The 14,440-nt window shown below is 35.9% G+C and overlaps 1 protein-coding gene across 12 annotated transcripts in view; it reads left to right on the forward strand.

The window, feature by feature from the left end:
* LOC127420921 (uncharacterized) overlaps positions 1–8,081 on the forward strand; it is a 41,674-nt gene extending 33,593 nt beyond the window's left edge. For 11 of the 12 annotated variants that reach the window (XM_051663544.1, XM_051663541.1, XM_051663539.1 and 8 more), the window contains 8 exons: positions 544–725; positions 1,715–1,788; positions 1,914–2,056; positions 2,793–2,945; positions 3,048–3,226; positions 4,760–4,915; positions 5,392–5,474; positions 6,880–8,081. In XM_051663544.1, coding sequence (XP_051519504.1) covers positions 544–725; positions 1,715–1,788; positions 1,914–2,056; positions 2,793–2,945; positions 3,048–3,226; positions 4,760–4,915; positions 5,392–5,469 — 965 coding nt within the window. In that variant the 3' untranslated portion in view covers positions 5,470–5,474; positions 6,880–8,081. The remainder of the gene's footprint in view (positions 1–543; positions 726–1,714; positions 1,789–1,913; positions 2,057–2,792; positions 2,946–3,047; positions 3,227–4,759; positions 4,916–5,391; positions 5,475–6,879) is intronic. The other variant, XM_051663546.1, reaches the window with a different exon arrangement.
* The last annotated feature ends 6,359 nt before the right edge of the window (positions 8,082–14,440 follow it).

Consider the following 14,440-nt stretch of genomic DNA (forward strand, 5'->3'; position numbering starts at 1 on the left):
AATAGTACAACATAATGGTAATTGTAATATTTTATCAGCCAGTATTTGGCTATTTTGAGATTAAAGAGATTCTGCCTACTGTAGTTTCAGTTGCAAGACCCACCAATAGCCTTGTAATTCGATAATAAACAAGAATTTTTTTTTAGTAAACATTGTGTAAAATTAGCGATCATTCATCTTTTTTTGCTGTCATTGCAGGCTATATGCAGCATTATATCGGCCATTGGCCATCCTGCTCTCTAAATATCAATATCTGTATCATCCTTTTAAAAAACAGTCGAACACTAGTTAACTGACTTATCATTTACACTTACTATTAACTGACTATATTTGGTCACACAAAGGGCAAAAATTTACATCCTGACTACTTCTAGGACAGATATTTCTCTCATTTAATTTCTGTCAACAAGTAATAAAATTAAAAAGTAATGAGTGGCAAAGTATAAAATAATGAAATATGAATTTGAATAGCAAACAAATGAACTAAGCCAGTAATTAATTGTCATGCAATGTAATGATGGAGTCTGTTCCTGAACCTTCTAGGTGCTCAGCCCATCACCATTTCAGATATTCTTCAAGCAATCCAGTCAGCCCCAAAGATCTACCCCATGCCTACATATTTATTCTCCCTCTGTGTGGAGATCACCAACCGCATCTTCAGTGACTCACTCCTCAACCCGGCCACTAAAGAGTACAAGCAGATGTATGCAGAGGTGGTTGGAGCTGTAAGTCTTTCCAATGAATCTGTGATTAATGAATGTCAGTAAGAATGTAACATCAGTTACAGTGTCCATTTTACACATGTTACTAAAAGTAAATATAATAGCAACAACAATAGCAAGATGTGATTACAAAGTGCTCCACAAAATAATTACATATTACATGTTGTTCTGATTATATGTGTTGATTAATATTACATTCATATTAATATTATTAATAGCCTACTTTCATAGTTAGGCAACTGTAGATCATCTTTTACTTTCAAAGAGAGGGTGGGGTCCAAGTTTGACCAAGTTTCTCCACAATCCTTCTGACAGTATCAAGTATCAATTTAATGAATCAGGTAATCGTCTGTGTCTGTACGATTTTGAACGAAAGTGAAACTGTATGACACGGATGTGGGGTATGTGTGGGACGAAGACCCTTGCTTGTTTTTCATGGGAAAAGACTTGAACGTGTTCTACAAAAAAGTCTGGACAGATTTGAATGATCACGTCAATGTCTCTCCAACCTAATTACCTAACGTAATCCCCCGGCTTCTTTCGGGTATGGTCGCCGACCACACGGTACCTGGGTTAAGGAGCCGCCATACTATCCCATTCGCCGATGAATAGTTTATCTCCGTGATCATTCAAATTCGGAGGACAGACTGAAATTTCACTTAAATTGTTTTTTTTTCTGTGAACTTTAAAACCACAAAGCATATAGAGCAGGATCATAATGATCCCTACAATTCCAGAATTTGCAGCCTAGCTGGAAATATAGAAATAGAGGAGGAAATAGGATTTCTAATATATAGAAATCCTCAACGATCTTTCACAATTTACCATGGCAGTTTTGGAATATTTCAGTGTGTAAAATCTTAGAAAACACAAGATAAAACTGCATAGAGAGTAACCGGAAGTATCAATTATCCTACACTATTCACAATTTTTGGGGCTATCCTTTACCATAAAACATTATTTCTAAACATGATCTTGTTAAACCTTCACAGCTGGACATTATCTTTAATTGCTCTTCCTGCGAGACAAGAAACACCTACAGAGGAGTGACAGGCATGCGGTTCAGGTAAATCTAATGCTAATCAATTGGCCCTAAATTAAATGAGGATGCAAATGTATGATGTTAATGCATTTTAATAATCACTCATATGTCAAACATTTGCTAATTTCGTGATTCTGGTTTGATTACAGTAAGGGGTCTGTGATCGCAAATTGCACCATATCATTTAAGACCATTTTTATCAACAACATTGTGGTCAAAAATTTGTTTCTTTCGGCCATTGAAAAAAATCCTCAACCAAACGGGCTTGAATTGAACAAACAGTTCACCGGTGGTGAGTATCCACACATCTTTTCCAAAATCATTTCTTAGATTAAGTTAATAATGCTGAAAATATGTACAACTCTACCAAAAATTATCAGTTACTTGATTGTTACCTTTGTTGTGTTTCATGTACCAAGTGTTGAGGTCTGTGTGTGACATTTTAAAGTATTCAAAGAGTGTGTTTTGTCTCATGAGTGTTCATGTGATGAGTTTTCGTGGTTTTCAATAGTTTTTAAAATGAAGCACAAAATATTGAACAATTTAAAACCATGTAAATAAAGGGAACAATTATGCAAATCTTTTCGGTTACTTAATCTAAATAAGTAATAGCCTACAATGATGACAGATTTTAAGGCAACTTGAGATTTTCTTCAAATGATTACTCCAAAAACATATAAAAAAAAAAACAAAACATATGAACTGTCGAAAGAAAAATCAAACTGAGGCCACGTCCACACGAATCTATTTTTCTTTGAAAACTACATTTTCGGTTTCCTGACATCATCTTTTTCTAAAGAATGAGTAACGGAGTGTTTTTGAAAATGCTCCATTTTTAGTGGAGGAAAATGCTGTTCTAGTCTGGACAAGAGACGTAAACGTAACAAAATCAATGCTTTTTTTTAAAATACAAATGTATTTGTGTGGACATGGCTTCAAACAAATATATGCAAAATATGATAAAAAAAAAAAAATCTGAGACAATTTTTAAAACAAACATTAATTCTGAAATGTAACTTCCTATGCAGAAACAGTCACACCTATTTGGTATTATCCAAAGACAGAAGCTTCAACAACTTCTATGTCTAGAACAACTCACTCTGCAACAACTCATTCTGCAATCAAGGACATAGGTGGGGCCAGCAAAATGCCAGCAGGAACTACATCTTCCACATCAAAAGGTGACTGACCAACATATCACAAACACAATCCAATTCTACTTTGAAAAAAGACTACACTGTCTCCATCAATTCTGTCTCAAAAGCTTCGCTCTACCACCACAGAATCTTCTGGGCAACATACCACCACCAAACGGGGAAGTGGCACTCAGCCCGTCGTCCTGCCCATTGCCACTGACCCACTGATGCACCACAATTATTATGGGGTTCCCGGTTGGGCCATTGCTTTGCTGGTGCTGGCTTGCATCATTCTACTGCTTCTCCTCATCCTCATTATATTACTGGTAAAAATAACAAACTTTATATTTATATACTTTGCTTTCAAAGCAGGATTGTGCAGCATTCAGAGTTGAATTGCTGAATTTGAATTTAATTTGAATTGAAGTAGCAAGGATGCAAAATTCTAAATTTGAATTTAATGTAAAATTCAAATGGAATGAAATTCAAAGAAATTAATTTAACTGCTGTAAATTTCATTTTAATTTACCCCGAAACATATGAGGTATTTCCTGAAATATTAGATTATATTAATAATCAGTGTTTCCACCTAAATTATTACCGCTTTACATTAATTTTCCCCTTCTTAAGGGTTTATGAAGGAATTCATTTATGACTAATAAGTCATTTACAAATGTATTATAAATAATTAAAATGCAGTTGTAACAACACGAATGAAAAGGCAGACTTTCATGCAATACCTGCCAATTAGTGAGCCATTTTAACTTACATGCTATATATGCTTGAAAAACACACTTATTCATACTTCTATTTAAAACTTAAAATTCATGATTTCTGTCACAATGCTATTATAGTGAAATTAAAAGGAGGGAATGTCATGTTGCTACAGTCCGCTTCATGTTAATATTAATTAATGTAATGTCTTGACTCACTTGTGCTGTCACTTTCCTTGTTATGTCGATATAAAAGAAAATGGTTTTACCTACCTAAAGTCTACAAAAACACTTTTTAGGTCTTCATGCTCATTCACAGCATATATTACATAACACAGCCTAACAACCATTAAATTATACTGAACTTTATGTATAGCTTTCTAATGTTGGCAACTCCTTAATAAATGCAACATATGTGTCCACTTTACATTAAGGTACATTTTCATACACTACTAATGTTGAATATGTGTTATTAAGCATTTATAACATGTGAAGTAAAATGTGGTTTGGCAAGTATTGCATGAAAAGCTCGGTTTTTTTCATGCTGTTATACGCACTTCAATGATTTATTATGCATTTGTAAATGGCTTATTAGTCATTAATAAACCCCTTTATAAACCAATAACAAAGGGAACATTAATGTAAAGTGTTACCCCTAAATTTTGAATGATTTGTGAAATGGAAACCTTAAATCGAACTCCTAATAAGTCTCCTAATAATCTCTTTTTACTTAATTTGTTGAATCAACAAACTTTGTTGAATGTCTTTGCATTGCTATTCAGTAAAGTCCTCTTCCTATCATTCCAATTCAAAATCCAATCAACATCATGGGGGGTGTGGCTAACTAGTTTCAAATTCCAACTCATGAAGTGAAAGGGAACTAATTCTTAAATTCTGAATTTTGTCCATTCCTATTTCAAAGCTGTTGTAGAACTCAACATCTGCCTGAATACCATTTATTACTGTAAACCTCCGCTAAAACCAAAAAAAAAATTCAATATGTATGATGCTGTAATGGGAAGGTCATACTGGACTGGATTATTTGTTGAATCATGTATACTATTTATACACTTTGGAGAGGATTTTGCCAGTGTTGATAAATGCCCAGGTTTATGACAAAATGTGACATCTCAATTCTTTCTTCAGATATGTTGTTGGTGCTGCAGGAGGAAACACAAAAAGGAAGAAACTACAAAGCTGACAGAACCTGCACCTTATGAGAGAACGTCTTTTAAAGAACATCTCGCCAATCCCCCATACAATCCACACGCTCTCCAGAAGGACCAAAACCTCCCAGTCTTTGTAAGAACATCTCTACAACCCTTCATTTTGTCTGCCTGATAAATGTTTATGTCTTTCAAATTCAAGATGATCGGAGACATATCATCACGCCACTACCATTAAAAACCATTTAGTTTACATACTTTTGAATCAGGTCGCCAATTTCATTTGCATGCTAAAAATTATCATTAGTAAATTTAGGATCCGTATGACAGTTGTTTTTATTAGATATTTCTACATACAATGCACTTTAGTAAGCAACTTTATGCTTAGATTGAGATGGCCAACAATTGTGAGGTAAATGTCATTCATCATGTCATTCTTGAGGTTCATTACACCTTGAAGAAACAATTAATTGTAGTTCTGATAAGTCGAGTCATAGTCAATGATCATGATTTTTAAACTCCACACTGTGTTTTGAGACATTTTACATGTTGTTTAGCCATTACAATAGTGGATATACATGGTCATTGACCTAAAATGTGTCTTCTGTTCAGCAGGGCGAACCGGGGGGGCAACCGCCCAGGGATGTATATGCTGAACCCAGGCAGATGTTAACCAGGACACCACTGTAATAGAGGTATGAACTAACCCCTTAGAAGACTTTTTTTGTTTTTTATTAAAAACTTTTACAGTCAACCAGCCCTGAGACAAATAGTTAATAGTAATCATGTGTAGCTTGTGTCAATGTCATTGGCAGTATTTTATAGATTGTCCAATATATACATGATTTAAAGTATATTGTTACTTCTACAATTATAAACAAGGCTCTACACGACAATAATAATACGATGCCTGGCCAAATTTTATTTTTGCATACTCTAATATTTCATTGGACCTCTTTTGCCTTTGATTATGTTGCGCATTCATCGTGGCATTATTTTGACAACCTTATGCAAGGTCACAACATTTATTTCCATCCAAAGTTGCATACATTTTTGGCCGAGATCTTATATTGACGACGGGAGAGTCGTACCACTCTGTAAAGTCTTCTCCAGCACATCCCAAAGACTTTCAGTGGGGTTAAGGTCAGGACTCTGTGGTGGCCAATTCATGTGTGAAAATGATTCTTCATGCTCTCTGAACCCCTTTTTCACAATTTGAGCCCGATGAATCTTGGTATTGTCGTCCTGGAATATGCCTGTACCGTCAGGGAAGAAAAAATCCATTGATGGGATAATCTGGTCATTCAGTACATCCAGGTTGTAAGCTGACTTCATTTAATGCTGCATAACATTGCTGAGCCTAGACCTGACCAACTGAAGCAGCCCCAGATCATAACACTGCCTTAAATCCAAACGGAGACTTTTTTTTTTGTTTTGTTTTTTTGGCCAAGCAGTGTAATACATATAATTTATGGACCATCTTCAAATTCAAAATTTTATCTTACAGTGCTTCATAAAAAATAAATAAAAATGGAAAGGTTTAATTGTCATAATAATTATATTTTATTTGAAAGTTAAACTGGGAGTTATTATTATTTTAGGCAGATAAATATTTATAATGACTTTGAACATTATGAATTATTACCTTACAATTAACTCAAATATTAAATATGAGTAACTGAGTATGAATCAATAATTTAAACAATATCAATTAGCGAAAGAGTTATAATGTCCAGTATAGTACTGAAATACAATAAAAGAACAGAGATGGGCTTTAGCCATTAAAACTCACAATTCACACGTCATTTACAGCACTAGATTTGACTACAGTTGACCATACTATGTGTGGACATTACTCTATGCAACAAATGATGTGATGAAATAACTGACTAAACCTGACATGCTTAGAGTGCTTTCACAAGACTTGTCATACTGGTCATGTATTTTTCAGTGAGAATACAGCATGTTGAAATTGGTTCAAGTCATCAGTATACTGATAACCTTTCTAAGAAATTTTTCAGGAATTTTGTCACAACATTGTCAATATCTGTTATACATATACTGTCTTTATAAACATAATTACTGTGGTCTTTGTTCCAGAGCCATGGAGAAACAGATGCATATGAAGGTTCAGAATGGTACAGAAGATGCTGGACTCTTCTGCAATGGTTCTGCAATGTGGACCTTGTAAAGTGTCATCATTACCATGTAGAAAATAAAGTATTATACTCAGCTATTACAATGAATGTACTGCTTTTGAAATATTTATTGCTGTATTATTTATAAAGCACAAATATGGGAATTATGGGTCTGTGATCTTTTGCTTCTTAATGTGTAGGGGATACAGGGGCTACCTGTCACACTATTTACTCCAGTGATTTTTTCACAGGCAAGGTTTATTTTTTAGTTTTGTTTTGTTAGTTTTGTTTAGTATTTTTATAAAGAAGTCGTGCTACACAGCATATTTGAAATTAAAATATATTAGGCAATTTCAAAGCTTTCCAGCATTATTTAAATAGTAAAGCAATTATGAAGCACAATTAATTTTGTAAAACTAAAATGATATATGATTTAAAAGTTAACAAACAGAAATAGAAAACCATTGTTTTAGCCAACAGAAACTGCAATTAATAAATTGGCAAATAAATATTTATGTGGTAACTTATCCTGACCTGACCTGAGACCATAGTTCTACCTTTCTGTTAGAATTTACCTTCATAATAGAACTGACCATTTCCTTAATGAATCAAAGTATGGTTTTAGTGTGTTCACTTGTTTACCCATGATCTGCAACAAAAATATGAAGAGTAGAATTCAAATTCTGAACTATAAGTGTTTGAAATCAGCCTACAAACATCACTGCTAGAGAAAATAAGCATTAATGTAATGAAGTTTTGACTTTAAAACACTTACTGATATTTAGCCCTTGTGAAAATTTCCCAAATATGACAACTAGCCCCAGTCTCCCCAATATATTAACTCTTATATACAGTAACTCTTGCCTAAGTAAGCCTCATGTACAGGCTGTGGTTAAAGAGTAGAGCTCTTTAATTCACAAGGCTCATCTGACTGAGGAATTTAAAGGCTATATTTTTGATACTATAAGCAGTGGTCTACTTTTTTGTATCTCCTGATTTCAAGGCATTAAATGTCATGCCATTTGTATTGCATTCATATTGTCATAAACACTCATGTATACTTTCTGTGGGAAAATCTGTTGAGATATGTTATCAAGCAACTTACAAAATTCTGAAATACCATATTACCAATTAAAAATGTATTCATCATAGCAACACTTAATAAACTGTATACAGAAACATGATGAAATTCACTTTTTTATTTATTACTTGATTTGTTTGTTTAGGTTTCTGTCAATATGATTACACAGCTGTGAAATTATAAACTTATTGCTGTGATTTTGTTTATTAGTGCAGTTTTCTGGCTGACTGAGCCTACTCTCCAACACTGTCATGACATGTGTAACTTTGAGCCTTGCATTGCACAAAATACATAGAAAACATCTAGTGTGGAGTCTAACAGTCTGAGACCACATTTAAAATATACGATTTAAAATTTAATTAGAAACTGGAAATAAAGTTTTAGAATTTTGAAAAACACAAAACAATCAAATGCTATGACGTTAAATGAATAAGAAACATTCAAGATTCTGCACTATTTCTAGATCACATTAAAGCAAATTGATCACACTGACCATGTTAATTCCTTTGTACATATGAATGTACTTCATGTACACAAGTTGTTGGATCATGCTGGGATAACATGGATCATCATTAGGCTTTGGATCATCATTAGGCTTTGCACAAGCCAACTCAGGGCCGGAGTGGGAAACCAGGGGGATCGGGAGAATTCCCAGTGTGCTGGTCAAAAATTGGTCCGGCAGGTCCACATGTTTATTAATAAACTTTCATCATGTGTCAAATAACAGTTGCCGACCATCCGTGTTTCACGGTATTTAAGGGAACAGAATTGCGTTCGGTATTATAGTGCATGCATTCTCTACCATATTTTATCATCTCAAACAGGGGCATTTTAGTTGTCCAGACTTTTGGACTGTAAATAATACAGCATATATAGGCATAGTGTTTTGTTATCTTAGTTGTGTTGTGTGGTGTTATCCTTGTAGTCAAGAAACTGGGCTGCATACACAAAAGTTAATCTACAAATTCATGTCCAAAATCTCTGGTCACTGATGAGTTCTTTCACAATACTAAGGTGTCACACTTGCGGACTGTTTTGCTGAGATCTCGCTCTCTTCAGTCAGAGGTATGACACACTTGCTGATTAAGAATGGTAGAGGGGTGACAAACATACCAAATGTGTTTCACTGTCCCCTTTTGCATATTATGTCCCTCTTCAGCTTGTCTCGGCCCGCTTTGGCGCATTGCGGCCCGGCTCTTCTGATGGCCATTCCACCTCTGAAAATAGGCCTATATATAAAAATGATTTCCAAATCTATTGTTACAAATATTACATCATTCACTATTTGTATCCAATGAACAGGTAAAACCTCTAGAGACATTATTAGACATCACAAGCACTTCCACTAGCATTGCTTATCCCTTACGGTTAAATAAGGTCAGTTTGCATTAACAGTCATTGAAATCTATTGAGAACACTACAGAGGAAAAAATCATAGACAATGAAGACGTAAAGGTCAAACAATAATAGGTGTAACCAAATATTCCAAGTATTTGAGAGAAGGTGCTCCCACAGGTGGAAAAGATTTCATGACCTCTTATAAAGGGCTGGTGAAAATGAAGTGTTCAAATTTATTAATTAACAATGCTTTTGTTGAATTTAATTTAACAAAATTACATATTCAACACTGTTCATAATTTCAGTACCATTAATTGCTTAATGACTCGATGTAACATGTTTTCTGACATTAATATACATTTGTACCGTTTTTCTGTTTGTTTGGTTCGGGGGGAAGTTCAGGGTTTGATTGTTGCACTAATGGGGAATGTGGTCTTTATCATTTTATTTTTGACACACAATCTATTTTTTCTAACATGTCAAAATGTCAAATGTTAATATGAGTGGATTGTTTCTCTCAACGTGGAATGTGAATGGGTTGGGGTACCCCATAAAAAGAAGGAAGGTTATTTCTTTTCTTAAACATAAGAAATATAATATAGTGTTTTTCAAGAAACACATCTTTCCCCGCAGGAAGCTGAAAAATTTGGGAAGATATGGGGTGGGCAAGTTTTCTTTAGTGCTGGCTCAAGTAAGTGCAGGGGGGTCATTACATTCATAAGTAAACATCTACAATTCAAATGTCTCAAACAGATTAAAGATAAATTAGGAAGAGTCATTATTGTTTTAGCAGAAATTCAGGGGAAAAGGTTGGTTTTGGCTAATATTTATGCACCTAACACTGATGATCAGGGCTTTTTATAGATCTTAAAGGGATGTTGCAAGCCGCTGGCACCCCTCATGATATAATATTGTGAGGAGACTTTAATCTTTTGATGGACTCAGTCCTAGATCATAAGGAAGCAAAAGTGTGTAAGCCCCCTAGAGCAACACTGACGCTTCACAGGATGTGTAAAAATCTTGGTCTTGCAGATATTTGGAGACTTTTGAACCCATCTGGTAGGGACTATACATTTTTTTCATCAGTCCATAAGATTTATTCTAGAATAGATTTTTTTATTTTTTTTATTTTTATTTTTTTTGGTATATAAGACCCTCATTTCATCTGTCGTTGATTGCTCAGTTGGAAACATCTTAGTCTCAGATCATGCCCTGGTGTGTTTAGAGGTGTTGCAACATATAGAGAAAAAGATAACTGATAACATTAGGCGTTTCATCAATATCATGTGGTCAGTGGCGAATGATCAGACTCCGGTCGCTGCCATCTCACTTGACGCCGAAAAAGCATTTGATATAGTAGAATGGGATTATCTTTTTAAGATTTTGGAAATATACGGGTTTGGGAATACTTTTATTGGATGGATTAAGTTACTTTATAGACACCCGGTAGCGGCGGTACAAACAAATGGATTAATTTCAGATTATTTTACTCTGGATAGGGGCACCCAGCAGGGTTGCCCTCTTTCCCCTTTATTGTTCTGTCTTGCCCTGGAACCATTAGCAGCAGCGATAAGAAAGGAGGATGATTTGATGTCCAGAGTGTTTAATTCAGACATTTATTTTAATGTTGCCTCAAGCATATGGCTGAACCCTAAATTATATATTGATAAGTCCCCTTTCTGCTGGTCAGAGTGGATTGTGAGGGGGGTTACTACACTCAATGACCTATATGTGAGTGGAGTGTTGAGATCATTTGAAAATTTGGTCCCAGAAATTCCCAGATCTCAATTCTATAGGTATTTACAGCTGTGCCACCTGTTCTGTATTGTTTTTGGGAGTAGCATACACCCCCCTAAAGCGGCAGATACTCTGAAAGTGGTGATTACTGCTTTTGGAAAAGGTAATGAGGCATCAGTGTATTACTCCCTGTTAATTCAGAGTCTGGGGGATGGAGTTCTAACATTTATAAAGAGATTATGGGAGAAAGATTTAAACTTGGTATTGGAGGAGGTAGAGTGGGCTAGGATTCTAAAAAATGTCAAGTCTGCATCTAGAGATGCAAAGGTGCGCCATATGCAGTTCAAGATTTTACACAGATTCTATTGGACCCCCTTTAGATTGTATAGGCTTGGTCTTAAAGACACACCAACCTGCTGGCAATGCCAATCGGAGGATGGAGACACAACCCATGTTTTTTGGGGGTGCGTTAAGATCCAAGGGTTTTGGTTGAGGGTTCAGAATTTTGTATGTGACGTCTTGGACACTCGGGATTCGTTTTGCCCCAGACTCTGCATTCTGGGAGATGGGGCGGTCATCAATATGGGGAAAAAATAAGTGGAGGATTGGGTCCTAACCAGTGTTATGGTCGCCAGATAGGTGATTTTGAAGGGTTGAAAGTCAGTTGGAGTGCCCCTGTTTCAGGAGTGGTGCTCAGAGATGGGGAGAGTGGCGGCCTTAGAGGAGGGGTCTTATAGAAGATTAGGGAATCTGGATTTGTTTGCTGGGAAATGGGGTGGATACTTAGCATTCTTGGAGGGTTCTCGGGTGGAATAGTGGAGATAGAGGGGTAATTGTCAATGTGTGTGATTTTTATAGATATGTACAGTCATTGGAAAAAGAAAGTACACCCTTCTTTAATTTTTTGGTTTTACGTATCAGAACATAATAAAAATCATCTGGTCCTTTGCAGGTCTTAAAATTAGGTAAATACCACCTCAGATGAACAACAACACATGACATATTACACCGTGTCATGATTTATTTAACAAAAATAAAGCCAAAATGGAGAAGCCATGTGTGAAAAACTAAGTACACCCTTACTGCTTCCATAGGAATTAAGAGGCTAAGTAGTAGCCAGGTGCTGCTAATCAAATGCCCTTGATTAATTGATCATCAGCAAATGTGACCACCTCTATAAAAGCTGAAGTTTTAGCAGTTTGCTGGTCTGGAGCATTCAGGTGTGTGTTAACACAATGCCAAGGAGGAAAGACATCAGCAATGATCTTAGAGAAGCAATTGTTGCTGCCGATCAGTCTGGGAAGGTTTATAAGGCCATTTCCAAACAATTTCAAGTCCATCATTCTACAGTGAGAAAGATTATTCTGGAAACCATTCAAGTGGAAAACATTCAAGACAGTTGCCAGTCTTACCAGGAGTGGACATCCCAGCAAATTCACCCCAAGGTCAGACTGTGCAATGCTCAGAGAAACTGCAGAAAAAACCAAGAGTTACATCTCAGACTCTACAGGCCTCAGTTAGCATATTAAATGTTAAAGTTCATGACAGTACAATTAGAAAAAGACTGAACAAGTATGGTTTTTTTGGAAGGGTTGCCAGGAGAAAGCCCCTTCTCTCTAAAAAGAACATGGCAGCATGGCTTATGTTTGCAAAGTTGCATCTGAACAAACCACAAGACTTCTGGAACAATGTCCTTTGGACAGACGAGACCAAAGTGGAGATGTTTGGCCATAATGCACAGTGCCACGTTTGGCGAAAACTAAACCCAGCATATCAGCACAAACACCTCATACCAACTGTCAAGCACGGTGGCAAAGGGGTGATGATTTGGGCTTGTTTTGCAGCCACAGGACCTGGGCACCTTGCAGTCATTGAGTCAACCATGAACTCCTCTGTATACCAAAGTATTCTAGAGTCAAATGTGAGGTCATCTGTCCGACAGCTAAAGCTTGGCCGAAATTGGGTCATGCAACAGGACAATGATCCCAAGCACACCAGCAAATCTACAACAGAATGGCTGAAAAAGAAAAGAATCAAGGTGTTGCAATGGCCCAGTCAAAGTCCAGACCTCAACCCGATTGAAATGCTGTGGCGGGACCTTAAGAGAGCTGTGCATAAACAAATGCCTGCAAACCTCAATGAACAGAAGCAACGTTGTAAAGAAGAGTGGGTCAAAATTCCTCCAAAACGACGTAAGAGACTGATAAAGTCATACCGAAAACAATTACTTGAAGTTATTGATGCTAAAGGTCGTTATACAAGCTATTGAATCATAAGGTGTACTTAGTTTTTCACACATGGCTTTTCCATTTTGGCTTTGTTTTTGTTAAATAAATCATGACATGGTGTAATATGTCATGTGTTGTTGTTCATCTGAGGTTGTATTTACCTAATTTTAAGACCTGCTAAGGACCAGATGATTTTTATTATGTCCTGATGCGCAAAACCATAGAATTCAAGGAGGGTGTACTTTCTTTTTCACATGACTGTATTTATTTATTTTTCTTTTATTTTTCTTTATTAGTTGTTTGGTTTTTGTTTTTGTTTTCTTTTTATGTGTTCATGTAAGACCACAGGGGTGTTTGTTGAGGTTCGGGGTGGGGGTTGGGGTTGGGGTTGGGGATGGGGAGGAGGAGGAGGAGGAGGAGGGGTGGTAGTGGGTGTTAAAAGTTGATTTTGTGTATTTATGTTTTGTTTTTCTGTGTTTTAATAAAAATGTTAATCATAAAAATATACATTTGTACATTGCAAATCTTGAAATATGTAAAATTATTTTTATAGAAAAATCTGTATGTATCATGTCAGAGCATAACAAAACATGGCAGTATTCTCAGCACACTCTTAAAGTTGGACAAAGACCCTGATATCGGTTTAGCATCACTACAATGTTGGTTGCTTCTTGTACAGTGAATTGTATGATGACAGATCTTGTCAACCAGGAGTTTGTGTTTGGTTTCCAAGCATTTTCCAATAATTGCTGCACCCAATTCTATCTTTAGTAACAGTTCTGCGTCACAAGATGATCAGAAAGGGAACAAAGGCATTATTTATAGTTTACTAATCAGGGAGGATTACTATTAAACAGCCATAATTATTAAATCCATTGTATAAGAGAAACATTCATGGGAGCTCTAGGCATATGATTTCTGACACACGCACTTAAAGGTTCATTTTAAAATATCGTTATGGTTGACTAATCAACTGGTTGTTCACAATTTTTATAGGTGCTGCAGTTTGCTTACATACTTTGCTTTTTAATCACAAGGATCAGTCTCCAATCAATCAAGAGCACAGATAATTGCTCATAATGCAAGTACACTATATTGCCAAAAGTATTCGCTCATCTGCCTTTAGACGCATATGAACT

This window comes from Myxocyprinus asiaticus, chromosome 30 (assembly GCF_019703515.2).
Source record: "Myxocyprinus asiaticus isolate MX2 ecotype Aquarium Trade chromosome 30, UBuf_Myxa_2, whole genome shotgun sequence".
NCBI lineage: Eukaryota > Metazoa > Chordata > Actinopteri > Cypriniformes > Catostomidae > Myxocyprinus > Myxocyprinus asiaticus.